Raw genomic sequence first — 25612 nt, forward strand, 5'->3', positions numbered from 1 at the left:
TATCTGGTTTCCAAAGAAGAGGGCTCCACTCTCCACCAGTAAGATAGAAAACTAAAACTTTCACCTCTTTTTTTGAAAATTGTTGAGATTCACATAACATAAAATACATAACAGAAACTATTTTCAAGCAAATGATTTAGTGGCATTTAATATATTCACAGTAAGTCAGGCTCTTGATGATCTGACGAATCTGTCAAATTATCTTCCATCAAGACCCTCCTCACGACCTAATTAACAGAACACAAATCTAGGGGGACCTGCCCACGATACACAGCCCATCCACAGCAGGCAACTTGGGTCCACTTAAGTGACCAAGCAGGATGCCTGAGATGCAGTGCCCAGGTCAGATCAATGTAACCTTCACAGGACAGCTGTCACCATGTAGCCCTGATTGCCACTCTCAGACAGGAGTATCAAGGGGCATGGAAGAAACTATCAAGTGCGGGGAAAAAACTATTTCTACATTTGTTATAAAACTACCTGTGTCCAAGAAAAGTTATCTCTGATGCCAGTCAATACTTCCTACACATATAAAACATACCACACAAAAATTTTAGGATCTGATGCCAGGAAAAAAAAAATCTTTCTGAGGAAAAAAAATTTTTTTTCTTCCTTCTTTCTGATGATGAGAATTACACATCTTGTCATGTTTCCCTTTGCACACTCACCAGGAAGCTCAGAATATAATGTGATGCTGAGTCCCAGCAACCAAGGCTATTATTAGCATATTTCCTTGTCCTTGTCCTTACATTTCCAGGACCCAATTTCCTGTCTCTATTTCACTCCCTCCCTCTCTCTCTCCCTCTCCCTCTCTCTCTCTCTCTCTCTCTCTCTCTCTCTCTCTCTCTCTCTCTAATAACCCAACCCGGTGCCAACTGTTTTTGGAAATTTATCAACTAAGAGTAAAATGCGGATTTCTGTTATTCCATTTACCCTGTGCCACTAACCATACATTATAAAAAATTGGGGACAACAATATCAATCTTAGTTTAGGACTAATTTGCCCCGGAATAACAGCTTATAACAACTAACGTTTCTCTGCTTGTCTTCAATGCTAAACAGACACCAGCACCTTCTGACCAAAAGAGATCCACAGATGGGCACCTGGCTGGCTCACTCAGTAGAGCATGTGACTCTTAAACTCGGGGTTGGGAGTCTGAGCCCCATGATGGGTGTAGAGATTACCTTAAAAAAAAAAAAAAGAAAAGATCCACACAGGTATATAGACCCACCTGGAAATATGAAAAGTATGACTTAGGAGACCCATAAGCAAGTATAGCTGTTAGCCATAAGCATCTGAGAAAATGTTTTTGAAGTTTTCTTACAGGAACGATGAAGCTGCATTTAATGTCAAATTGTGAGAAATCTTTTTCAAGGAAAAAAAAACAATTTTATCACTTGTGACAGCTTTCAACTTATGAAGCCAAATAACAGCAAATGTTTCATATAAACTATGGGTAGGGGCTTCGTTGGAGAAAAAAAATTAAATAATAACTTTCTGAAGTATCACTTATACTTTTAAACCAAGGCACTCTGTCCATGCTACTTAAAATAGCATGCTGTGTTTAGCAACAATTGGCCAATACACTGCAAAGATTTGTTCCAAAAATAACAAAGTGAACTGTGTCCACGTTACCATGCGTGGATCGCCATATTCGACCATCATCTAGCAGAGCCAAAAGATATGGGGTACCCATGGTGTTAAGGCCATCTGGAAAGAGGTGAGAGATTAAAAAAAAAAAAAAAAAAGTCTCACTAGCCTCGTTTCAGGTACTCAACAGCCACCCGTGGCTAGTGGCTACTGTACCGGACAGAACAGAACATTCTCGTCATCACAGGGAAGTTCACAGGCTGTACTAGCTTACGCACTTTCTGTAAACACATTATTAGTGTGATACCAAACAACAAATGCTAAACTTTCTTTGAGAAATTACTTGGGAAGTACTAGATACTTTGTGACAAACTTTAGTGCACAGTTGTGTATATTTAAAAGGTGTTAAATCTTGAATTAAATGAAAAGTACGTGACAGGCCTGGAAGCTAACCACTCTATAGTATTTCCTTAATATGAAGGGAGCATTTCATTTCATACACAGACTGTGTGTAGATTACAGTTCAGTAAGTTAATACTTATGAGCATTAATCTGATGGACATTAGATAACAATGATCAGGTTTTCCATTTACTTTTCTTAATCCCACTCTTCTTAATATTTTTGTAAAAAGGAAAAACACATAGTGTATGAAGTTTGAAGATAATGGGCAAAAAGGAGGCCCTTTCCTTTACATTCAAATTGAAACAAAGGTATGTGATCTTTCCTAAAGGACACGAGTCTCCTATCTAGCTCTAAAGTTCTATAGCTCTAAACAGTAAACTTTAAAAAGTGGCAACAGTACTGAGTTGCACAAACATTGTTTCCAAAATTGCAAACCTCACATGTGAAAAATGTGAATCACTTTCTTTGGCCACTTTAAAAAAAAAAAAAAATGTAGCTACTAGGGGCATCTGGGTGGCTCAGTCAGTTAAGCGTCCAACTCTTGATTTCAGCTCAGGCTGTGAGAGTTGTGAGATCAAGCCCCACGTTGGGCTCCACACAGAGTGCGGAGCCTGCTTGGGATTCTCTTTCTCCTTCTCTCCTTGTCCTTCCCCTGCTCATGTGTGTGCATGTGCACATGCTTGCACGCTCTCTCTCTCTCAAAATAAATAAAACTTAAAAAGATATATAGCTACTAAATCAAACTGCAAAAGTAAAACCTCTTTTTTTCCCTTTTGTGACTGTCCCACTGTGAAACGTGAAGTTACATTTTATTTTTTATCATTATTTTTTAATGCTTACTTAAAATTTTTTTGATATTTATTTATATTTGAGCAGGGGAGGGGCAGAGAGTGACTGAGACTTTATCTGAAGAAGGATCCAGGCTCTGAGATGTCGGCACAGAGCCCGATGCAGAGCTTGAACCCATGAACCGTGAGATCATGACCTGAGCTGACACTGAAAGCCCAACCAACTGAGACACCCAGGCGTTTATTTTAAATGTATGTATCAAAAATGATGTTTATTTTTGAAAGAGCGAGAGAGAGCGTGAGCAGGGGAGGGGCAGAGAAGGAGGGGGGGACAGAGGATCCGAAGCGGGCTCTGTGCTGACAGCAGAGAACCCGATGCAGGGATGCAGGGCTCGAACTCGTGAACCGTTGAGATCATGACCTGAGCCAAAGTCAGATGCTTAAGCAACTGAGCCACCCAGGCGCCCTGTGAATTTACGTTTTGAAGAAAAAAAGTAGATTAGTATAAAGAAACATTAAAAAGAGCCTATGTGAAGGACAGTTCGCTGAGTTCGAAACTGCCATTGGGCTATTCCACAGGAAGCCACTTACCGAACAAAACTACAATGTCATCACAGGGTATATGAGAGCACACCCTGAAAATACAGGAAGATGTTGGTAAAAACAATGGGGTAAAATGGATCACCAAATTCGTGGTTAACAGCTGTAAATTTGTTTATATTTAATAGAGTTGAGATTTACTACATAAAGGAGTGTGTATATTTCAGAGGGTCAATGTCTCGGATGCTGGCGGGGATACTAGAGCATCTCCCTAGGAACACGAAACAGGATGCCGACTTAACCCCTGCCCCTTGAAGTTTCCAAACCTAGGAGACGATTTCCACCTCGGTTCAAACTGGGAAGAAACTAATCACTGAGAAAGAAGTGGGTGTTTTGTAGACAGGACCCCATTTCCGAGAGAGCAAAGGAAAGAGAAACACAGTAGGGTGACCCGTAGGCGTGTGCCTCCCCCCTCCCAACAAAAGTATTATGAATTCTTATTTGCTCCGTAGGGATTCTGGTAAGCTGATTTTTAAGGCGTTGGTATACAGTGTTCTGCTTCACGAAACAAGGGAAAGGTTTTCTACCTTGAGGTGAAAAAGTAGAAATTGGGGGAGAAGTTCCCAGAGTTCAGCTCAACAAACCACATCAGCAATAGCTGTAACAAAGCAGTTAACTCTCATCGGAGAGTTACCGCCTGCCACGCACAGTGCTAAAAACCTGACTGCCGCTGTCTTGCAACCCTCACAATGATCGGGAGCAAATGGTACCTGTGATCCTCGGGAAGCAAGTTCAGGGACACTAACTAAGCAGCCAGTTTTCCGACTGAGCCCAAACCGGAAGACGGAGGTTCCGATGCAGTCCCCGTGCCGGCGAGGCCCACGGCCTCCACACGCCTGCACTCCTCACTCGCCAGCAGTGGCCCAGCACCTGGCCAGGCCAGCCAGCGGGTGGCCCGCTGGACAGAACAGCAGAGGTGCAACGTGTTTAAAAAATGAGAAGGGAAACACTAAATGAAACAAGGAAACGGGCACCGTTTCCCGTTGACGCACTCTCGGAATCAAATTTATATTTGACACGAAATGTTACTCCAGCCTGGAACACGGCCTGGCCTACCAAGGAGTCTCGCTCAAGTCTCCAGGGAGGGCGACGCGTTGAAAACGATCCTACGACCTGGCTCATTCTTGCTCTACGACTGTCCAGTCTCTTGGTTTGCTTTTCTCCCTTCACCAAAGATACCCTAAGCTCAGAGGACCTATTTACACGTAAACACTGGTTTTTCACTTTCTTGCAAACACTAAAGCTACGCACGAGCTTCAAGCTCAGCTCTAAGGACGGACCTTTTCCAGAATCAGGCTCTGGAGTATCTCCTGCCTTCAGCCATCCTCTACCGTCGTTTCAAAGTACGAGGAACACGTGACTGAATCAGAAGTCGAGGTACGGAAGACACTGAGGGCCGGCGCTGCTTTCGCATCTGACCGTGGCCCGGGGGACGAGTGTGGCCCTTTGGCAGTCCCCGTCGTTGAGGGGGATACGGCTAACGTGCACCGGGAGGGCATCCGGAGGAAGAGCTGATAAAAATGAGATACTACTTCGCTCCCTCTCAATCATCGAACTTCTTCCCTCAAGAACTCACACTTGGCTCCTTGAATCCGCGGTATGCCTCCGTGCCTTTCAACAGCTCTCCTTTGTGAAAATCTCTTTGCAATATTCGAGCAGCCACAGACGGAGTCGGCCTGGTAACGGACCAATTTAGAGCAACGTCAGCACATCCTGCTCGGCGACTGCCCCCGTCGCCTGTGGGTACTGACAGATCATCTGTAGATTTACAGCTGTGCATACAGAGAATGGAGAGGAACATTAAAATGCCAAGACTGAGGGAAACTCCCCATTAGGCCCCACCATCCATTTCTGTCAACCGCCACAGTGGTATTAGAGTTTAGCCATCTCTTCACGCTGACATTTTGAGGTGGCTGCAACGTTAACAGCGAAAGCAAACGCTTCATGAGCGAATAATCCACGATTTTATAGGACTGTTTGTTTAAGTTAAAGAGAATGTTCATGCCGTAAGAGTCCACAAAGAAGCATGGTCTAAAAATTTAGGATCTCGAGCTTTGTTCGATTAGAACTTTGTATATTCCTGCATTCAGTAAGAACTTGAAATTGATGCGTGGCCCCTTCATTAAAAAGTTCAGAAATATAACTGCAGAAAAAGCTTTGGAGAAAGGATGCTGTACAAGTCCTCGCCTATTCACTAGCAGAGAAATCCACCTGCGATGCCCCCGGCCCCCTCTGATGAGCAAGCAACAGGGACCTGAGGGTCCACCAAACGGCTGCGCGTGGGTTTCCTACCCTAGAGCTACGCAGCGGCTCCCGCCTGCCCATGGAGAGACGGGAAGGGCACAAACTAAGTGGGAACCCCATTCGGGAAACTCGGCAAGGTTTCCAACATCACTACTTGAGCCGCCTCTGCTTGGGCCCCGAACAAAACAGTTCTCAAGGTTAACAACCTCTTACTTCAAATTAAAACAGGTTTTCTTTCTTTTTTTTTTTTTTTTTTTGCCTTCACAGGGTGTTAAAATCTAAGAATTCTCCTGAAATTGATGGGAAGAATTACTTAGAATTAAACATAAAGGGCAGTGGAGGAGAAGAGGCCAAATACACTCTAAAGCAGAAGAGAAATGCGCTCTCGGTGAAGGGGAATCAAAATGGCGTGTTCCCTCTAAATCACTGGCTGGGTGGGGATTTTAACGCAGTCACTAAAACAGGACGTAAGGAAACGCCTTGCAGCCTCACCGGGCCATCTGTCTCACCGTCCCACCACAGGGAAACGGCGAGCAGGGTAATGAGTGCCTCTATATCTATGCTGACTTTTGACTTTTTTACGTGGTGCCAGCTTCTGGGCATTTGGACAGCTTCCTTAACTCCTCCACAGGCACCACCGCCAGTGCCATGCCCCCGTCCCTAGAAGGCTCTCCGATGCTTCTCACACTGAGCCAAGCACCCTCACTCGTGGTGACACACCATCACCTACTAAACGTTCTGCAAGGCGAAAGCACAAGTTTGCTGCGGACTTCCTTTGCTGATACAAGAACCGTACTCAGTAAGAAAGGAAGACTGAGGGCCCTCGCTCGGTGGTTACTGAGAGATTACCTATAGACTGACAGCTGGAACTACAGCAAATGGACAGTAATATTAAGATGTCAAGATGAAGGTAAATTCTCCAAGTTAGGCCTAGCAGTGCTTTTCCCCTAATTGTCCCCCTGACCCGCTTCCCAATTTTCCTTCCCTGGCTACCTATTGCTTCGCAGGGCCAGAGATGGCCTTTCTGAAGGACTGTTAAAATGCAGAAGGAAAAAGCAGCAAAGAAGAAAAAGGTGAGGGGGGCGGGGGGTGTGCATAATGGTAAAGACAGGGCTTTCTCCCTTATCCTTGGAGAACCAATTTCATAAATAGGCATCAGTGACAGAGAGGCAAAGAGAGATGGGGGTGGGGGGAGGGGAGGGAATAACTACTGAAAGTATCCAAAAACCACTTGAAACTAAAAATCTTGGAAGAGGGGAGCCTGGGTGGCTCAGTCGGTTGAGCGGCCGACTTCGGCTCAGGTCATGACCTCACGGTCCGTGAGTTCGATCCCCGCGTCGGGCTCTGTGCTGACCACTCAGAGCCTGGAGCCTGTTTCGGATTCTGTGTCTCCCTCTCTCTGACCCTCCCCTGTTCATGCTCTGTCTCTCCCTGTCTCAAAAATAAATAAAACCTTAAAAAAAATTAAAAAAAACATCTTGGAAGAGATTATAAGAGAAATGGGGAAGAGAAACGCTATGTTTTCCTACAACAAAGTAGAAAGACCTTCAGGCAGCCTTCTCTGAAACCTAAACAAACGAAATTTCACTTCAATAACCTATCCTTCCATGAAGTGTTGAGGATACTACACACACACACATAAACACACACACACACAACACTACACGTGTTGATACCTAAAAAATGCTGCTACTTCTCCAACCTCACAATGAGGGTGCTAACAACACCTGTGTTCAAGCATACTGTCATACATTAAGCAATTTCAAATGTATTTTTATATTACATACATTTTGTTACATATGTATTGGTTATTTATATAAAAAAGCGTTTATTTTTATTGTTGAGAGAGTGCCCACATGAGAGGGGGTGGGGCGGAGAGAGGGGCACAGAGGATCTGAAGCTGGCTCGTCTGTGCTGAGAGTGGGCCCAACGCGGGGCTCAAACTCAGGAATCACGTGATCATGACCTGAGCCCAAGTCGGACACCTACCCAGCTGACTGCCCCTAAAATTTACTTATATGTGCATAGATTTACTTATATTCTGACTTGTTTCCAAAAAGAACGTGAAGCAACTGCTATTGAAAGAGGCTTCAATATGGCGGCCGCCAGTCACCTTGGGCTCCTGGTTCGCATTCTGTGGAGATGGAATTGCAGACTGACTGAAATATGAAATGTGTACAAAACGCACACTGGATTTCAAATCCTGTGTAAAACACCGAATGAGTAATTTTATACTGATTATGTATTGGAACAGTATTTTAGATTTTTGGGGGTTAATTAAATGTACTACTAAAATTCATTTTACCAGTGTTTTTTTTTTTTTTTATTAAATTTTTTTTTTCAACGTTTATTTATTTTTGGGACAGAGAGAGACAGAGCATGAACGGGGGAGGGGCAGAGAGAGAGGGAGACACAGAATCCGAAGCAGGCTCCAGGCTCTGAGCCATCAGCCCAGCGCCCGACGCGGGGCTCGAACTCACGGACCGCGAGATCGTGACCTGGCTGAAGTCGGACGCTTAACCGACTGCGCCACCCAGGCGCCCCTACCAGTGTTTTTTAATGTGACCATTAGAAAATGTAAAATAACACACGTGGCCTGTATCTGCAACTCCCACTACATTTCAACTGGGCAGCACTGGTCCAGAACATAGTTGGCACACGAAGAAATGACAGCCAGAGATGACACCTAAATAGCAAACTGCCCTGTCCATCTTGGTGAAGGCCTTTATCTCCCCCTTTCTTCTGCCACATCGCCAATCTCTGCCCTTAATATAGTGCTTAGCACCTAACACTCAATAAATATTTATTTAATGGAGTTGAATGAAAGTAACAAGACACAAGATTAAAATGCAGTACCTAAAAGTGGCTTATTAAAGGTTAAGAAAACTCACTGGCTGCTTAGGACACTTAGCCGACGGTTAATATCCAGGCTTGAAAAGTAAATTAAAAAACTAACTTCTGGGGCGCCTGGGTGGCTCAGTCAGTTAAGCGTCCGACTTTAGTTCAGGTCATGATCTCACAATTCGTGAGTTCCATCCCCACATCAGGCTCTCTGCTGACATCTCAGAGCCTGGAGCCTGTTTCAGATTCTGTGTCTCCCTCTGTCTCTGCCCCTCCCCTGCTCACGCTCTCTGTCTCTCTCTCTCTCAAAAAGGAATAAACATTTTTAAAAAATTAAAAAAAAAAACACAACAACTTGTTACCTACAACATTCTTGATACTCAGAGAAAACAATACTCTTTTACAAAATAAAAGGCACCAAGAGACTAGGCTACCATTTAATATGAGGCTCACTTCATGCTTTCAGACAGTGGGGTGAAAGGAGAGACGGGGCAGAATTTTTTCCTTTGCCTTCACTCTAAACTTGGTATTTTCCATTTTAGCCCACGGAATCTCTGACCTCTGGGATAAACCAGTTACGCTGAGGGAAGATACGAGGAGGTTCTCATTAAGCTGCAGCATATACAAAGTGCAGTAGAAGAAATACCTTGGAGTCCTCACAGAGAAACAACAGATCGACCAGTAAAGTCAAGGGCAGTCAAGGGCGGAGAGCTTGCCGGAACCAAAGGTACCATGAAGAAATAACCGGCCAGCCACCACCGGCACGCGGGAGAGCAGCGACCCTCCTGACATCGCTCCGTGAGCCCGTGGGACGCCCTGTTCCCACGAGGTCTAGCTATGGGCGCCTGCTCTCTGAAGGTGGGTACACTCAGACCGGCCCCTGAATGCCATGCCGGTCAAAGCCGGGTTTCCTTTAGATATATTTTGTTTTCCCCATCTCCACTAGACATCCATGGGGGTAGGAAGGTACACGTAAGCATGTCGAGAGTGATGCTCGTAGAGATACATGCACTTTCTATTAAAAAGGTGTTTTTCTCTGCTTCGGATCACCATTTGCATAAGTAAAGCTCGAGACGCGTGGCCACATTTTCCATAAAATCTATTTAGTAGTTGCCAATTACTCTGCTCATGTCTGGGATTCTATATTTACTGGGTGAACTGAGAGAATTTCAGTAGAATAGTTGCTCTACTTGAAAGTTACCAGGAAAAGGTTTTCCCAGAAAGGCTGTTTTTTAAAATATTTATAAGATGTCATGGAAAGACAGAGAACTGGAAAAGTTACAACCACTGATTCTTCTAGGTGTTTTTCCTTTTTTTTTTTTTTTTTTTTCTTTTTAAAAAAAATCTCCGGGGGAAAATTAGACACAGAAATTATTACCCATCACCTCCATCTTGGAGGCACTTAAAAATTTCTTTCTGCTTCTGTTTTTCTTCACCATGACTGTATTTCAGGCCCAAATTAATGCAAAGGGTACAAATGTATTCAAAATATTCTAAGGACACAACATTGCAGATTCTAAATTCCACCAGAAGTTGCCTCCCCCACACCCCCTACAAGAGCAGGATCTGTAAGTGGAGAAACCTGTATCTTGTGCAGCAGTTTAACTTATTCAGAAACTCCGGGATTTACCTGTAACCTGAAGGACAATCCACTTAACCAGTCTTTTCTAGATAAGCTCTTCAAATAAACAAAACCATGTTTTGAGCTCTCCTTCCAGGTGGCTCTCACCCACAACCACTGTGCACTGATAAACATTCCATTCTCTCTCTCTCTCTCTCTCTCTCCCCCCACTCCTGAAGTGCTGCAGGTGCCCCCAAAGGTGCTGTCCCTGCCGGAGACCTCCCAGTGCACCTCACGGACACAGAACCTGCTCTAAGCATCTCACCGTGACCGACAAGGTCCCACAGGGGTGCCACACAGCTTCCTCTCCCACAGCCCAGTCCTACATTCCATGCACTCATGATTTCCTAAGCCTTAAATTCTTCTCCCTCCCCCTTCACCCAGCCTCCTCTCAACCGGGACTGACCCTTCACATCTCAGTGAGGACATCACTCCCCCCAGGGTACCCTCCCAGACCCCAACCTCACACCCCCAAGACCGGATTGGGAGCTATCCCCAAAGCACACGGCGCTTACTCCGGTGCTGTGCTTTCCACGGCAGACGCTTGCCCGCACTATCTCCCACCACCATCAGGGGCCTCAGAACCTGATAACTGTTCCCTAAAACCAGGGGAAACAAAAGCAAACAACTCTGACAATAGTTAACATCGAAATAAGTGCTTCAAGTTATTTTTTAAACTTTGCAACAAGCAATTCTGAACATTTGCCCAATGATAATAAAACATTTTTGAGTCCCCACCATGTATCTGATACCATGTTAAACATTAAAAGATATTATTGCTGATCTTGCTATGCCTCTAACCAGGGAGGTAAATCTGTCCTCAGTTGAGACAGATGCAATCGAGGCCCTGAGGTTAAGTCCCCTGCCCAAGGTCACGGGGCCAGCGATCAGTTGGTGGTACTTCGACTCAAAAGCTGCGGACTCCAAAGTCTACATGCTTCCCTTCATGCTGGTGGCTCTGAGAGTGGGTCTCCGGGGTCTTGTGAGATGTTATCTGCCCCTCGCTCTCTTTCTCTCTAAACATGAGTAGACTTTTCCAAAGGCTCATAACCTGCATGCAGACTGTATGCAATGGCAGGTGTCAGAATCCAGCATTTGAGAAAAGGTAAGACCATGCCACTAAGTTTTTTTGTTTTGGAAAATGATTATTTTTCATTTAAAAAATATTTTTTGGCCTATTCCTTTTAAAGCTTCTTTCTTCCTTCCTTCCTTCCTTCCTTCCTTCCTTCCTTCCTTCCTTCCTTCCTTCCTTCCTTCATTTTTAAGGAATCTCTACATCCAACATGAGGCTCAACATCACGCGTGCTCTTCTGACTAAGCCAACCTGGTTTATTATGTTTAAACGATCAACAAGTTAAGTATTTCAAACTGTCCTCAGTTTAAATTTCTAAGACAATAAATATCCTCACATATAACCCACATAAACCAAAGATCTTTGAAGTCCTCAATGATTTTTAAACACGTAAATGGGTCTGAAATGAAAAGGCTCGGGAACCAATATCCTTCTCAGCTACAGAAAAGAAATATAAGCTAGGGTTTCTTCTTCCACTGCAAACTTTATCAAATAATCAGGAGAGTCTGGAGCTTGCACCAAAGAACGTGTCCACACTCTACCACGAACACTACGGTCCAATGAACTCTGGCTTTTCTAACATTTTCCTTTGTTGACTCTTCAGTATAAAGTTAAACTTACCTTTAAAGATACTTAAGTGTGTATATATAATTTAGAAAATATCTGTTCAGAGCCCATGAGACATTTAAAAAGCCTACCTTCTACCTTTAAAAAAGTGAAAAAGTCGGGGCGCCTGGGTGGCTCAGTTACTTAGGTGTCCGACTCTTGATTTCAGCTCAGGTCATGATCTCTCGGTTCAGGTCATGGGATCGAGCCCCACGTTGGGCTCCACGCTGACGGCACGGAGCCTGCCTGGGATTCTCTCTCTCTCCCTCTCTCGCCGTCTCTGCCCCTCCCCAGCATGCGTGCGTGCGTGCGTTCACTCTCCTTTTCTCAAAATAAATAAACATTTTTTTACAAAGTGAAAAACTCAAAATAAAAAAGCCAACAAGCCTATCTGAACATGATAATTCAGCAAATCACATCAATATTTCAACTTGATCTGGCAGTTCCCCTGCTACACAATATGGCCGTGAACCACCGTTCTACATGAAATGCAAAATAATTTTAGTAGTTCTGAAGCAAAACATAATTAGATGGATATATTTGCTGGAGCCGAATGTGAGCCATTCACAGGGAGAGAGAGGTTTTTAGGATTACGTGACAGCATTTTGAATTACCCACATCATTATCCCCATCACACCTGTCAACATGGGCTAAGGAGGGGAAATATTTGCACAAATCAAATTTAATGTTTTATAACTAAGACTACATTTAATGATATTTAACCTGTTCCTTAAAAATAAAAGTAATTTAACATTGTATTTACATGTGAAATGCCATAATTATAAAGTGAGGTCTGCATTACCGGAGACGAGAACTAAAGCCTGGAGGAGAACTAACATGAATGAATATGCACCAGCAGCTGGCATTATACTAGGCACTTGGTATATATTAATTTCAACACCTTTTGTGACAGGTCCTATCTCTCCTATTTCATTGATGAAGAATCTAAGGTTCAGAGAGGTTAAGCTGTCTCAGGTCACCAAGCTGAAGTTCAAACCCTTTTCCAACCGTAAAGTGTATGCTCTTGGGAACAAGATTTTACACCTCCCTACGGATTATTTTCAGAACTGAGTGCTTCAAAAGCTGAAGAAGATACAAAGTTAAGCAGAAATTAAGAAGGCAAATGCCATGAACAAAATTTTTTTAAATTTTTTTTAACATTTATTTTTGAGAGAGACAGACAGACAGACAGACAGACAGACAAGAGTGTAAGCCAAGATGGGGCAGAGAGAGAGGGAGACACAGAATCTGAGCCGTCAGCACAGAGCCCAACGTGGGGCTCGAACCCACAACGTGTGAGAACATGACCTAAGCCGAAGTCCGGCACTTAACCGACTGAGCCACCTAGGTGCTCCTAAATATCACGAACAAAATTTTTTAAAGGCAACTGAACTTAAATAAAAATACCTCCTATGTACATGTTTACGCCCTGCCCCCATCCTGAGTTGGTCTATAATGGCGTACTCAAGAAGGGGGAGCTGGAGAAAACGGGCACCACACCTCGGGTCCCACAGAGTCTAGTGCATACAAAACCCTCCAGTTTTCAGTGACCTGAACACCACGTATTCCTATCCATCCCCCGAAACGCCTACTGAGGTCTTTCGTGCTCTTAAAACCAGGGAAAGCTCAACAACTCCCACCCAGAGGTCATATTACCATCACGGGGCATCTCCTTCAAACTGTGCTTGTCCTCCGGCAAAGTGAGAAGATGCTGGAACGAGAAGTCAGAATCACCGCCCTTGAAAGGTCTCCTGGCCAATAAGATGCTTTCCAAGGAACAAGAGAAGAACACCTCCTGGAAACTAAGTCACATTCATTTCTGCCCTAGAAGCCACCCAGGCTGGCTGGCCTCAGGGCCCACACTTCCAGCCAGTTCTGAAGAGGGGCATCTTTGCCTTGAGGTTGATGTAAGGGGACAACAAATGAGCAGGAATTGATCTTCTCTATTCATCCCATAGCCCTTGTCTTCCCCGAGGCTCTCTGCTCCCAGCCTCTTGTCAGACTGGCTTCGTCACCTCTCCCTTCCCTCGGTCCGGGCACCACAGGGCTCAGAAGCCCTTCCCCATGGGCTGCAGGCTGGGCTGTGAGACAGGGAGCAGCTCTCTCCCAGGCAGCTCCCACCGACCTCGGGGCTCCTCTGAGCAGTATCCAAGTGTCTGCTTCCCCGAAACCCGTACGTGTCCTTGTGTCCTAGGTCCCCAGGAGAAGACTTTCCTGATCTCCACTTTCCCACTCCCACCGAGGCTGAGGCTTCTAAGTCTCTGTTCTAAATGCTGGGATACCTCACACGGATGTATTTCCTAACCAAACCTTTTTACTTTCACATTGCTTCAATCCCTTCTGTTTCTGCTGCCCGATCCTTGTTCCGAACTGTCCTTACGTGCCTGAACCACAGGCTCACGGCTAAACTTCTGGTCTCCCAGCCGTCCTGTGTGCTGTCTAATCAATATCACAAGCAACCCGCTGAAGTCCAAATTCCTTAAAACAGAATACAAGATTTCTACCATCTGGCTTGCCCCACAATAAGCTCCAGGTCCCGTGCCCCCATTCACTGAGTCCTCCCCAAACCTGAAACGCCGTCTTCGGTTCACCTGCCCTCTCTAGCCAAATGCCAAGCACTCACATCCTCAGGTATTTCCTCTCTCTGGACACTTGTCACGTAACTGTGTGTGGTCTTTCACTCTGCTTTTCTTTCCACACATGGGTCATGTTTTCCCACACTGATTAGAAGTTCATTAAAAACAGCTCTAGGGGCGCCTGGGTGGCGCAGTCGGTTAAGCATCTGACGCTTGGTTTCAGCTCAGATCGTGATCTCACGGTTCATGAGTTTGAGCCCTGCATCGGGCTCTGTGTTGTCAGTGTGGAGCCTGCTTGGGATTCTCTCTCTCTGCCCCTTTGCGGCTTGCTCATGCACAAATTCTCTCTCTCTCTCTCTCTCTCTCTCTCTCTCTCTCTCTCAAAATAAATAAACATTAAAAAAAAAAAAAAAGAACAGCTCTAAAATCGCCTTCTGTGCCATCCAAACTCAAGTTGTGATCATAATGATCTGTACATATAGATGTTAATTTATCCCTCCTAGGCCTAGGGCACAAACACCACATTTATAACGGCAAGCCATCTCTGTGAATGCCAGAGCTTGAAACTTAAATGTCTGCTTATAAACTCTGCAGGGTAACAAAAATCCCAGCTCCGAGAGGGAGGACTCCTGTTTCCGTGTCGGGTACCCGAACCTCTTAGAGACCAAACATGTTCTGCGGATTAATGTGGACTGTGATTTTCTACCCTTTGTGATTTAAGTTCACACTAGCATTCAACAGCTGGTAAAATAAACATTACAGAAGAACACATTTTGAAGCTTCCCAAGGGAAAAAAAAAGTTGTAATTTTCTAAGAGAGGTGGGAAGGCTGGCACAAGCACAGAAAACTTTGCTGGAAACCAAGTTTCAGTGTATTTTTAAACCAGAGGGAGAAGAGAGAAAGAACAGGAATCCACCTCTGTGTCCCCACCAGCAGTGACGACCCTTCCGGGCAGGGGCCTGGGGCCAGCCGTCCGTGATGCACCCACAGCACCCCGCACGACGCCTGGGACGGGAGGAATCGGGGCTTTCTGAGTAAGGGAATAAATGCAGAAGCCAGTAAGTGAGAGTAATAGGAGGAAGAAAAAAAAAAAAATGAGATTCTGGGGCAGCTTACGAGATAAAAATTAAGGAAGTCATGATGAAAACGCTTTTGACGACATTCAAAGGAAACAGCTATCGGACGAGTTCCCCGTGTTACGTTTCACACCGCGAGGCGGACAGGACCCGAGTCCCCTTACCTGAGGCACAGGCACTTTCTGCGGGGTGCTCTGGGGTGACGGGTGGAGCTGTGCCCAAGGCTGGTGGTGCGGGTGTGGGGGTGAAGACTGGTGGTGCAGGCCCGGGTGGGGCTGCATCGGAGGGCAGGTTGGCAACTGCTGGAAAGACGGCTGCTGACCGGGGTGCTGCTGGCCAGGTAGCAGTCGCTCCTGGATCGCTTGGGGATCTGCAAGGCCAACGCCGGGACAGCCGTTTGGTCTCATGTGCCCGGCCAGCTCCCTCGGTGCTGAGGACATGCCCATAAACGGACGAGACTGCTGCATGTTTCTGGGGCCCATATTCCTCTGTCCGATTCCCATGGCACCGGGGGGCTGGTGAGATGGCTGAGGGTGGGGCATATTTGGATAACTGCCAACGTCCATTGGTATCCCAGCGCTTCCGGGCCTGACTTGCGGAGGCGGTGTGCCTGCCGGATTGCTCATTGCTTTCATGGGTGACATGGGAGGTGGAGAGGCGTAAGTTCCCTGAGGCTGTGAAGGATGCATAGTTTGTGTGTTCATTTGGTTAAGTGAGCCGCTGGGGTGGATGGGCTGCTGGTGCATTAGTCCTTGCCCACTGTTCGATGGGAATCCTACAGCATTGGGGTATCTTGGTACGGACTGATTCATTGGAGTATTATTTGTAAGGCCTAAATTCTGATTCATCCCTGTATTGTTAACTAATCCCTGATTTAGGTTACTGTAAGGATATCGAGAATACTGCCCTGAGTTGTTTATAGTAGGTGAGGGGACGGTCTGGCTCCGAGAACTGAAGTTCAGGGTCTGCGGCCTCCCAGCCCCTTGTTGAGGAGGATTAGGGGAGAACCTGGGGCTGTGGGCAACGGATTCTCCATGGAGAGCAGTAGGGGGGTGGTGGTGGAACTGCTGCACCGAATGACGCAAGGAAGGTGCCACGCTGGGGCTCTGCTGGGGCACGTGGGCCAAGTGGCCGGGTCCTGAGGTGGCGATGAAAGGACTTCCCTGACTGAGGCCCTCCTGGCCCTGGGAGAACTGGCTCATCCTCTGCTGCGGCTGGCCGTGCTGCTGCAGGGAGAAGTCCCCGCGTGCCATGTAGCTGCCCATCTGCTGCATGTGCTGAGGGTGGCCCTGCGTGGGCGGCCCCGACGGAGCGGGCTGGGGCTGCTGCGGCTGGGGCTGCTGCTGGTAGGGGGCCCGCGCCTGGTCCGGCACCTGAACGGCCCGGGGGCCCCACAGGGAGCCGCTGTCCACGAACGGCGGCCCGTGCCTTTCGTTCTGCATGCCGGGGTAGACTCCCATCTGACCGCCACCGCTGGCGCCGTGGGGGACCTGAGGGACGGGAGGGGCGTGGTACTGCGAGTGAGGGGACGCGAGCCCGTTCCCAGGGGCGCCGCTCATCATTCGGTTTGGCTGATCCAGCAGATGCATCTTTTGCTGTTCGTACTGATTATAGTGATCGAAGTGGGTCAGCTTGGTCTGATTCTGATTCGCGGGGGGGTGGTGCAGGGAGGGCTGCAGGGAGGCAAAGCCTTGGTCTATCGGCATCTGCTGACCCATGGGGTTCACTGGGTTTTCAGGGTAACCACACTCTCCGAGGCCCTCGAGGCCTTCGCTGAAAATATTCCCGTCCTCGCCAAAGAGACTCATCATTCCTGGATCCGCCATCGTCTCCCAACACGCGGCTCCTCCAAACTACAGCTCAGGAGCGTGTCTGTGCTCCCACCTCACTGAGGTGTTTGTCCTCAAAGCCTATAATCCTTAACTAATCTTCTTCGTGTCATTCCGTATTTCTTTAATTCTCTCGGACCCTGCAGTGTCAGGCAAAGTCTGGATATAGGTCCTGGAAGAGAGTGGGAGGTGGGGGGGTGGGGGGTGGGGGAGGGAGGAAGAAAACAAAGAATTAGGAACAAATGATGAAAACTGCCAGTGTTTTACGCATTTCATTTTGGTCTCCGTCAACAATACTAATCTAGCCCCCTCGCTGAGCCGTATTTTATAAATCTAGTTCACTTTAAGAGAAAGTCATTAGCTTCTACCAGAAGCATTATTATGATCGGTTACTTAGAAAGCAAGCAAAACACTAACCTTAACCTTAAATTAATCCATTCACTCCACTTCCTAGCGCTCCATTCTTGGATGGAACAGAACAAAAGAACACAACATGAAACAGCGGCAGCTGCCACAGCAGGCAAGCAGATGTATGAATATAGCCAAGCAGCCCATCTGCTGAACTAAAGCCCTGGAAATGCTCTGGTTACCGACAGCCCGCCCTTAACCTTATTCCCCTGAGCAGTGTAATCAGATGAGCAGCCGCGGCACCGAGGGCTGTGAAAAGCTCAACTTAGTTAAATTGACTAGAGGATTATACAAATACCAAAATCGGTCATTTCGTACAAATTAGATATTTACGGCCCACAGACAACTATGTAACAGCAACGGAGGCGTCGAGCGAGAAAGCGCCCACGATGCTGTTCAAGCCAGGGAGAGTCCTCGACGATGCCGGAAAGCACGCTCGCAAACGGGACGATAAGTTCATAATGCCATTACGTTTCGTGGCAGAAATACACGAGATTCAGAAAGACGCCAGAATACAGGCTTTCGCTCTCCAAGAGGACCGATTTCGCTCGGGGCTCGGGGCCCATCGCATCGCATCCCCGGCACAGAAGTCCAATCACAGGTCATCGTCCACCGGCAGGCGCCGGACCCCGAGGATGGACCCAGAGCCCACTGACCCCTCGGGGAAAACTCCAGCTGGATGGACAGTTTCGAGACGGTGACTATTCTCATCAGAAGAAACCGAGAAACTTTCCCCCAAACTGGCCCGAACTGAAAATTAGTTTAACAGAATAAAGTTCAAAATATCTGTGCAGGCTTCAGCCTTGCCTGGACCTCTTCTGGGAGAGAGCCAGCAGGGGTAACGCACAGCCGTCAGCGTCCTGTGTCTACAGCACGAGGTACACGCTACCTAAGGCTCAAACAGCTCCTAACAGATTCTGTGTCCGATTGAAACAACCAATTTAAAGAATGCTTCACCAATCAGAGCAGGAAAGTGTTTTTGTTGAATGCTAATTAAATCAACAACCTAACAAAGAACTAATTCACATAGGAAAAATGTCCAAAATCTTAAACATCTTTGGAATTTAACTCATTTTTGCCTCTTTCATAAGCACATTCGGCATTGTGTGATACTGACCAACTTGAAAAAACCAGGATCTTGCTGAAGAATTTCAAAAGTGATGTTCTAAACAGGCTGTCATAAAACCTACTGACCCACTTCTCCATGAGCACGGGCATGAACAATGGGCGACCAGCACTGCTGAGAACTTACCAGGAAGAGAGAGAAAACCCAGTTCCTGCCTGTCCAACTCTAACATATTCCTAACAAGGGGAGAATTTTGCTTACAGAAAATGTAAACAGCATTCCTGTTCACTGTCAGAACTACAGACACAACACCTGAGAAGGTCCCCAGGTCTGTAGTTTTCAGGTGACAGCTGTCAGCTGAAGTCAAAGGTCTCCTCACTCCGCCGCTAACTGCCATGAATTTTCTGATCGACTTTCTCAAAACAGAGGTCAGAAGGGTGAAAATAAGGTGAGCGTGAAAGCCGTTTTATTTACCGACATGCTGCTTTACTACACAACTACTTTCAAATCCAAAATAAAGAGAAGCAGAAATTTCTGGTGCCAAGTGAAACAAATATTTATAAACTGAATTTACTCCTCAACAGCCTAAGTAGTCAGTCTTCATTTACTCAAGACTCATTCTAGCTTCCAAGGAAATAAATACTAGAATGGACTTGATAAGAGCTTAAACCAGCCGTGCAGACTAACCACTTACCAAAATAACCTTTCAAATTAGCTTAAGGAAGGTAGTGTCTACTTGTATACACGGATGGCCTTGTTTTATAGGATAACAGCTTCATCCTCCAGGGTCCCCCACGTGTCATGGAAGGCCTCGCTACGTGGCTGCATGGGGGTCCCAGCCAGCTCTGGGGGGCTCGGGGGAAGCATCCCAGGGGAAGCACCCCAGCGGGAGGGAGTGGCCTGGTTGGAGCCCAGTGGCGAGGCAGCTCTGGAGTTGGAGTTGACGCTTACTTTGTATCAATCGGTTTAAGGCTGAGCAGAAAGGGAAAAAGAACTGGCCTACAGGCATGGCCAGGGACAAAACAGAACACTCGCTCAGAGTAAGTAATCCTACCTGACGCGTGGGCTTCCGCTTCCAGTCAGTCCCCCAATCTTTCCGACTAAGAGTCCGTTTCACAGCAGCAGGTGAAATGACAGAGTACCAGGCAGTCAGTAAGGGCGCCACCCACCCCCACGGAGACCCCCGGCAGGGGAGCTCTGGGACAGGACTTCAAAAACTGTGGCTTCGGGCTGTCACTAGTGATGGCTCCCGCTTGCCCGGACAGCCACCACCGCCTTCCTGCCCCTTTTCTGACCTCAAGACTTGGCTGGCGACTGTGCTAGGAATCCATCTGGTAGCTGGATTTCATATTTCTGATCTGAGCTAATCTAATTAATTTATTTTGGTCTTTTTTAATTTGATCAAGTCCATTTGCATGCCCACTTTCCCAAGTCACAGCTGCAACATCTAGTTTTGTTTCTATCAAAGATGCTCATTTAAAACTCTTTTTTGGAGGTGGGCTGCCCCCTTCGCTGCACTCAGAGCCTACGTTTTCTATGTCAGGATGGATCCGTTGTTCAGTGAGCCGTCAGATCAGAGCCATCGATGCCATTTTAAATTTTGTAATAGCCACATTTTAAAAGTAACCAAAAAAAGAGTGCAATTACTTTTAATAATAACTTTTATTTAACCCAATATATGCAAAATACTATTGCTTCGACGTATAATCAACATGAAAAAAAAAAAAAAAGAATGAGATCGTTTACGTTGTTTGGTACTGAGTCCTTTGAAACCCAGTATGTATTTCACACGGAATGTCTCAATTTCTACTAGACACATTTCAAGTAAAAACTGTGCACATGGGGGTGATGGCTACCACACTGGACAGCCTAGTTACAGGTTGTTAGAAAGAAGAAACAGAAATACAAGTTGTCAGCGTTATCAAATAATTCTCCCAATTATCACTTGGATAATAAATATTCAAGATGTATTTATGTTTGATTTGGCTTTAAACAAAAATCAAGCTAAATCTCAAATCACATTTACTTATTCAAACTACATTTACTGAGGACCTACTTATGATCCAGGGACTGGTCTAGAAATATCTCAGTGAATAAAAACCAACAAAACTCCCTTTATCCTCACGGAGCTCATCTGCAAGTGATGACCCTTAGAGAAGAAGTAAGATTCAGAGCGGAGTTACATTAATGAAAATTTAGGATGCCGTTTTACAAAATAGTTCTTGGGAATTTATGATGACAAATATTTTAAGTATGTGTGATATTGTACAGTAAACAGTGAGGGACATACAGTGAAGACAGAATAATGTAAGTTCCACTCAGTGCCCCCCTGGCAAGTATTTTCTGAGACGAGAATGACAGTGCAGGGAGTAAGTGCTGTGTCTGGGGGTGAGGAGGGGCTCCACGAGACAGCTCAGCGAACGGCGTCGCCTACACTGCAGCAGAGATGCACTGGGAAACCACTGGGAAAACCCGAGAATTCGCAAGCACTTCGGATACCTTCTAATCCAAACCCACCCCCCTTTTTTTTTTTAACATTTATTTATTTTTGAGAGATTTTGAGAGAGACAGAGCATGAACGGGGGAGGAGCAGAGAGAGAGGGAGACACAGAATCCGAAACAGGCTCCAGGCTCTGAGCTGTCAGCCCAGGGCCCGACGCGGGGCTCGAACTCACAGACCGTGAGATCGTGACCTGAACCGAAGTCGGACGCTCAACCGACCGAGCCACCCAGGCGCCCCCAAACCCCCTTTCTCTAACAGAATAAAAAACCATCTTACAGACCGAGAGAAGTAAGCATCTTCTACAAAATATTTTCATGGCAAACAATTCCCAAAGGCGAAAGAGAAGCGTAGAGAAGAAATGGCAGCTTACCAGCAAGAGCAACTTCCTAGAGGCCTAAATTGGGTCTGTCTTGCTCAGCGATAAGTCACTAAACTGTGGAGACCACCAAACAGAAGAAGCCTTTCCTTTCAAACCAATGTTGTTAATTACACTACCTGTAACTTTTAGGAAGCAAGCTCGTAGTAGCAGCATACTGAGGCTATTGGGTTAATTGGGGGGCCATACGCAGGATGAAAAGTAGGCAGATCCAAAAAACAAGTAAACGCCACACAGAGAATCATCGATGAAAGCAAAAGGTATACAACAAACCAAGATGAGAGAAGTAAGTTGGGCAAAAATACATATTAATATTTTGAAGCGAATTTCTGACTTGCAAAACTTCCCATAAACAAGGCTTAACTACGTGGCTCTTCCAAAAGTAGTATGGCATTTCTGCAGCCAAGTTTCAGTTTGGTATCACAGTGATCTGGGAAACTGGCAAGGAAGTAAATGAATACAAAACACCTTCACGTGCAAAATATCTTCCATAGCCCAATCACTTTGTATCCAATTGTGCAGGCAGAACCTCATCCAAAGGAAAACTTTTTCATAAATATCTAACACAATATGGGCAAGCGTGGATTCAAGATGACTGCCTTTTGGTTGGTGAAGACTATTTTGAGTTCTATAGCTTGATTTGTAATTGTTCTCTTTAAGTTTCTCTCCTGCACCTCCAAAGAGCCTGAGGCATATAACATGACCCTGATGATGATTCCTGGGATTGGGTAAAGCACGTATCAGCATTTCCAAGGCAGTGTCTAGCAGCTGGAAAAACCCGTCACCACCCACGGTACAACCTGCAAAGACACCTCTCATCATCGAGGTTACAAACCATTATCAAAAGGAGGAGGAGCCATAAGCTGATAGGTGACCACACAAAAGGTGAAGGGCTCAGCACCACTGAATATTCATATTCATAGATCTATCAGACCACGAGGCCTGTGGACATCAATGCCCACTAATGGCCCCGCAGAGCCACTTGGAAAAGAGGAACGTCTACCCAGGCCAATGCTCTCTGTGGCAGAAGGAAATTACCCAACAGACAATGACCCAGGTAAAGAATCAAGAAATGCTTCAAGTCACCAACATCAGTTCACCGCAAGTCAGTTCCAGATTTGCCTCATGGACCAAAGGGTGCCCTTCCTGAATGACCCACCCCTGCCCCGGGGAAGGCCACATTTTCTTCCTCATTAGTATGTTCAGGCAGCAGCAACTCGCTATGAACGTGCTGTCCCCCCCAGCAGCCATGAGCCACAGGTTGCTATGTACATTAAAACTAAACACAATTTAGGGGCGCCTGGGTGGCGCAGTCGGTTAAGCGTCCGACTTCAGCCAGGTCACGATCTCGCGGTCCGTGAGTTCGAGCCCCGCGTCGGGCGCTGGGCTGATGGCTCAGAGCCTGGAGCCTGTTTCCAATTCTGTGTCTCCCTCTCTCTCTGCCCCTCCCCCGTTCATGCTCTGTCTCTCTCTGTCCCAAAAATAAATAAACGTTGAAAAAAAAAAAAAAAACTAAACACAATTTAAAACTCAGTACTCAGTCACACGAGCTACATTTCAAGTGCTCACTATGCAATGCGTGTACCGTCCATCCATGCAACATTTCCATCGCTGCAGAAAATTCCATGGCCACTACTATATATTTCTTATTAGAGAGGTAACATTTTTAGATGAAACCATATTAGATAGTAGCAATTCTCTCTGATGCAAACTACTTTCAGAGCATTCTGTTCAGAGCATTCTCTCCAAGTATCCTTTCAAAGGTCCACACCTACCCCTTGTAATGAAATCTACAGCATTTGTTCCATTTATCACATTTTATGAGAATTAACTATATTTGCAACCTGTAAGATTTCTCCTTTCTGTAACACCTCCCAACATATATTTCTATTTCTTAATGAGTAATTTTATTGTGTTAAGAATGGTTCTCAACTATACAAAATGTGACACTCAGGAATAATTAATGTCAAAATCCTTTTCACTTAGAATTGCCATAGTACCACTGCCCTTGAATGAAGTATTTGCAAACCTAATTTTTATAACCCAGAACCTACACAGCTAGATAGTAAAGCCACTATTTTTCTTAGTGGCTTTGTGCATTATTTTTATTCACTATTTTTTTTGGAAGAAAAAGATTAAAAAAAGAACAAAAAAGGATTCAAGGTGCTTCAGAAGGTCTATGTTGGTCCAAGCACCATATGAAAAATAAAACCAAATTACATTTACACAGTTAGTTTCCATTTATAACACTGGATAATCCCCAAATATGCCGACACTAATTGAAGAGATACGTATTTTTATAGGAAAAATTATGCTCGGAATCGACGTTGTACAGGGTAACGCTACCCTTTACGTCAGCATTTTCTATGGCAGCTAATACTAGCTCCATCCACCCCTTTGACCCAGCCAAACAATGGGAAATAACCCTCTATCCTTCTCATCATTCGTTCATTTCAGAAATATTTAATGAGTGCCTACTTTGCATAACACATTTATGAGACACTGGGGACACAGAGCTGACCTAAACAGACGTGGCCCCTGTTCTGTGCAGGCTGCTATACTAACAGATGCCCTTCTCATATCCGACATATTCCAGCCACCAACCAACCTGCTAAGTCTGCCTCCCAAAAATCCCACAAGCCCGCCTCTTCCTCTTAGTTCACACCATCTCGGATGGAGTCGGGCCTTCCCGTGTTAGTCAAGGACAAAACATGAAAGCCTGGCTGTATCTCCCAAGTCAGGTCTCAACAAGTTCACACAGCTGAATGAATGATCTTCCAAAACACAAAACACACCATGTCTCTCCCCTGATCAAAATCCTTAAAGGAGTTGCTCTCAAGTCCAAATGCTCCAGTGTGGGTGGAAGGCACTTCATAATCAGATCCCTCCATTCTAACCTCCCAAATCCCCACCCTGCCCCGGAAACGTGCACAAATACCCAGGCTAGGTCTGTCAAACCACAGGAAGTTTACCAACAATCACCCATTCAGTTCCTCGCACCTTCCTTGCCTCCACACCGGCCTCCTTGCCCCCTGGTTGTGCAGTCCAGCCTCTCTTTTCATCTCAGTTCTTCTGTTGCCACCTGGGGAAAACCCCCTGACCCTCAGCCCTTTCCTTCTCAGGCTGATTTTGAAGTCCTCCCTAGTATTTGTGCTGCACGGAGGGAAGGGCTACAAAAGCACCAAGCGTGGTCTTGCCTGCCCTTCTCCCTGCAGACTAGATAGAGCCTTGCCACTTGAAGGGAGTCCTGGGACCACTGGCACTTCCGGGGAGCTGGTGAGGGATGCAGAATCTTGGGTCCTAACCCTGACCTCCTGACCCAGAAATCTGCATTTTGTTAACAAGGACCCCTGCTGATTCCTGTGTCTGTGAAAACTGGGGGAGCCCCAGGTAGGGCCCCACTGCTCCTCAATTAACATGAGAATGAATAACCAACAACAAGCAACTCATCCCAAAGAATTACAAAGCAGAGAACACAAAGATACGCTATCTTACACTTACAGAAGGCCTTGGCATTCCTAAGAAACGATACTAATACTGACCTCATCCAAAGGATTCTGAATTAGTGACAAATTTTAATTTCTAATGGTTTACAAGGAGTGGACATCTAAAAGTGGTTTGATTCTAAAGATACATCCATCTGCTTGCCAATCACTTTGCGTGACCAAAAAAAAAAAAAAAAAAAAAAGGCAGCTAACATTACTATCTAATGCTACATTACATAACACACTGTTTCACAGGCTTCTTGCAGAAACCTTTCAGTTATTTCTACATCACTTTGAGAGTCTGGATATTCTGAGCTGCCTTTCAGATAAAGATGATTTTTTTTTTTCTATATAAGGTGTTGGGGCCAATGCTTCCCTTCAAGGCAACTAATGAAACAGCACTCAGCTAACAGCTCATACCAAGCACACGGCCACAACACTATTTTTTTTTTTTCTAAGTTGGCCAAAAGACACATACTGTCTTATATAGAAGTTGTGCCTCTAAACCACAGGAATCATGGAAATCA

General features: G+C 45.8%; 1 protein-coding gene across 2 annotated transcripts in view; it reads right to left on the minus strand.

Moving 5' to 3' along the window:
- CHD7 (chromodomain helicase DNA binding protein 7) overlaps positions 1 to 25612 on the minus strand; it is a 172839-nt gene that overhangs the window by 86779 nt on the left and 60448 nt on the right. Inside the window, exon 2 of one of the 2 annotated variants that reach the window (XM_030304413.1) lies at positions 15583 to 17419. The exons of the other annotated variant lie outside the window; for it this stretch is intronic. Within the exon in view, the coding sequence (XP_030160273.1) occupies positions 15583 to 17244 (1662 nt within the window). The 5' untranslated portion in view covers positions 17245 to 17419. The remainder of the gene's footprint in view (positions 1 to 15582; positions 17420 to 25612) is intronic. 2 annotated transcript variants of the gene reach the window in all.

The sequence above is a fragment of the Lynx canadensis genome, chromosome F2 (genome assembly GCF_007474595.2).
Source record: "Lynx canadensis isolate LIC74 chromosome F2, mLynCan4.pri.v2, whole genome shotgun sequence".
In the NCBI taxonomy this organism is placed as follows: domain Eukaryota; kingdom Metazoa; phylum Chordata; class Mammalia; order Carnivora; family Felidae; genus Lynx; species Lynx canadensis.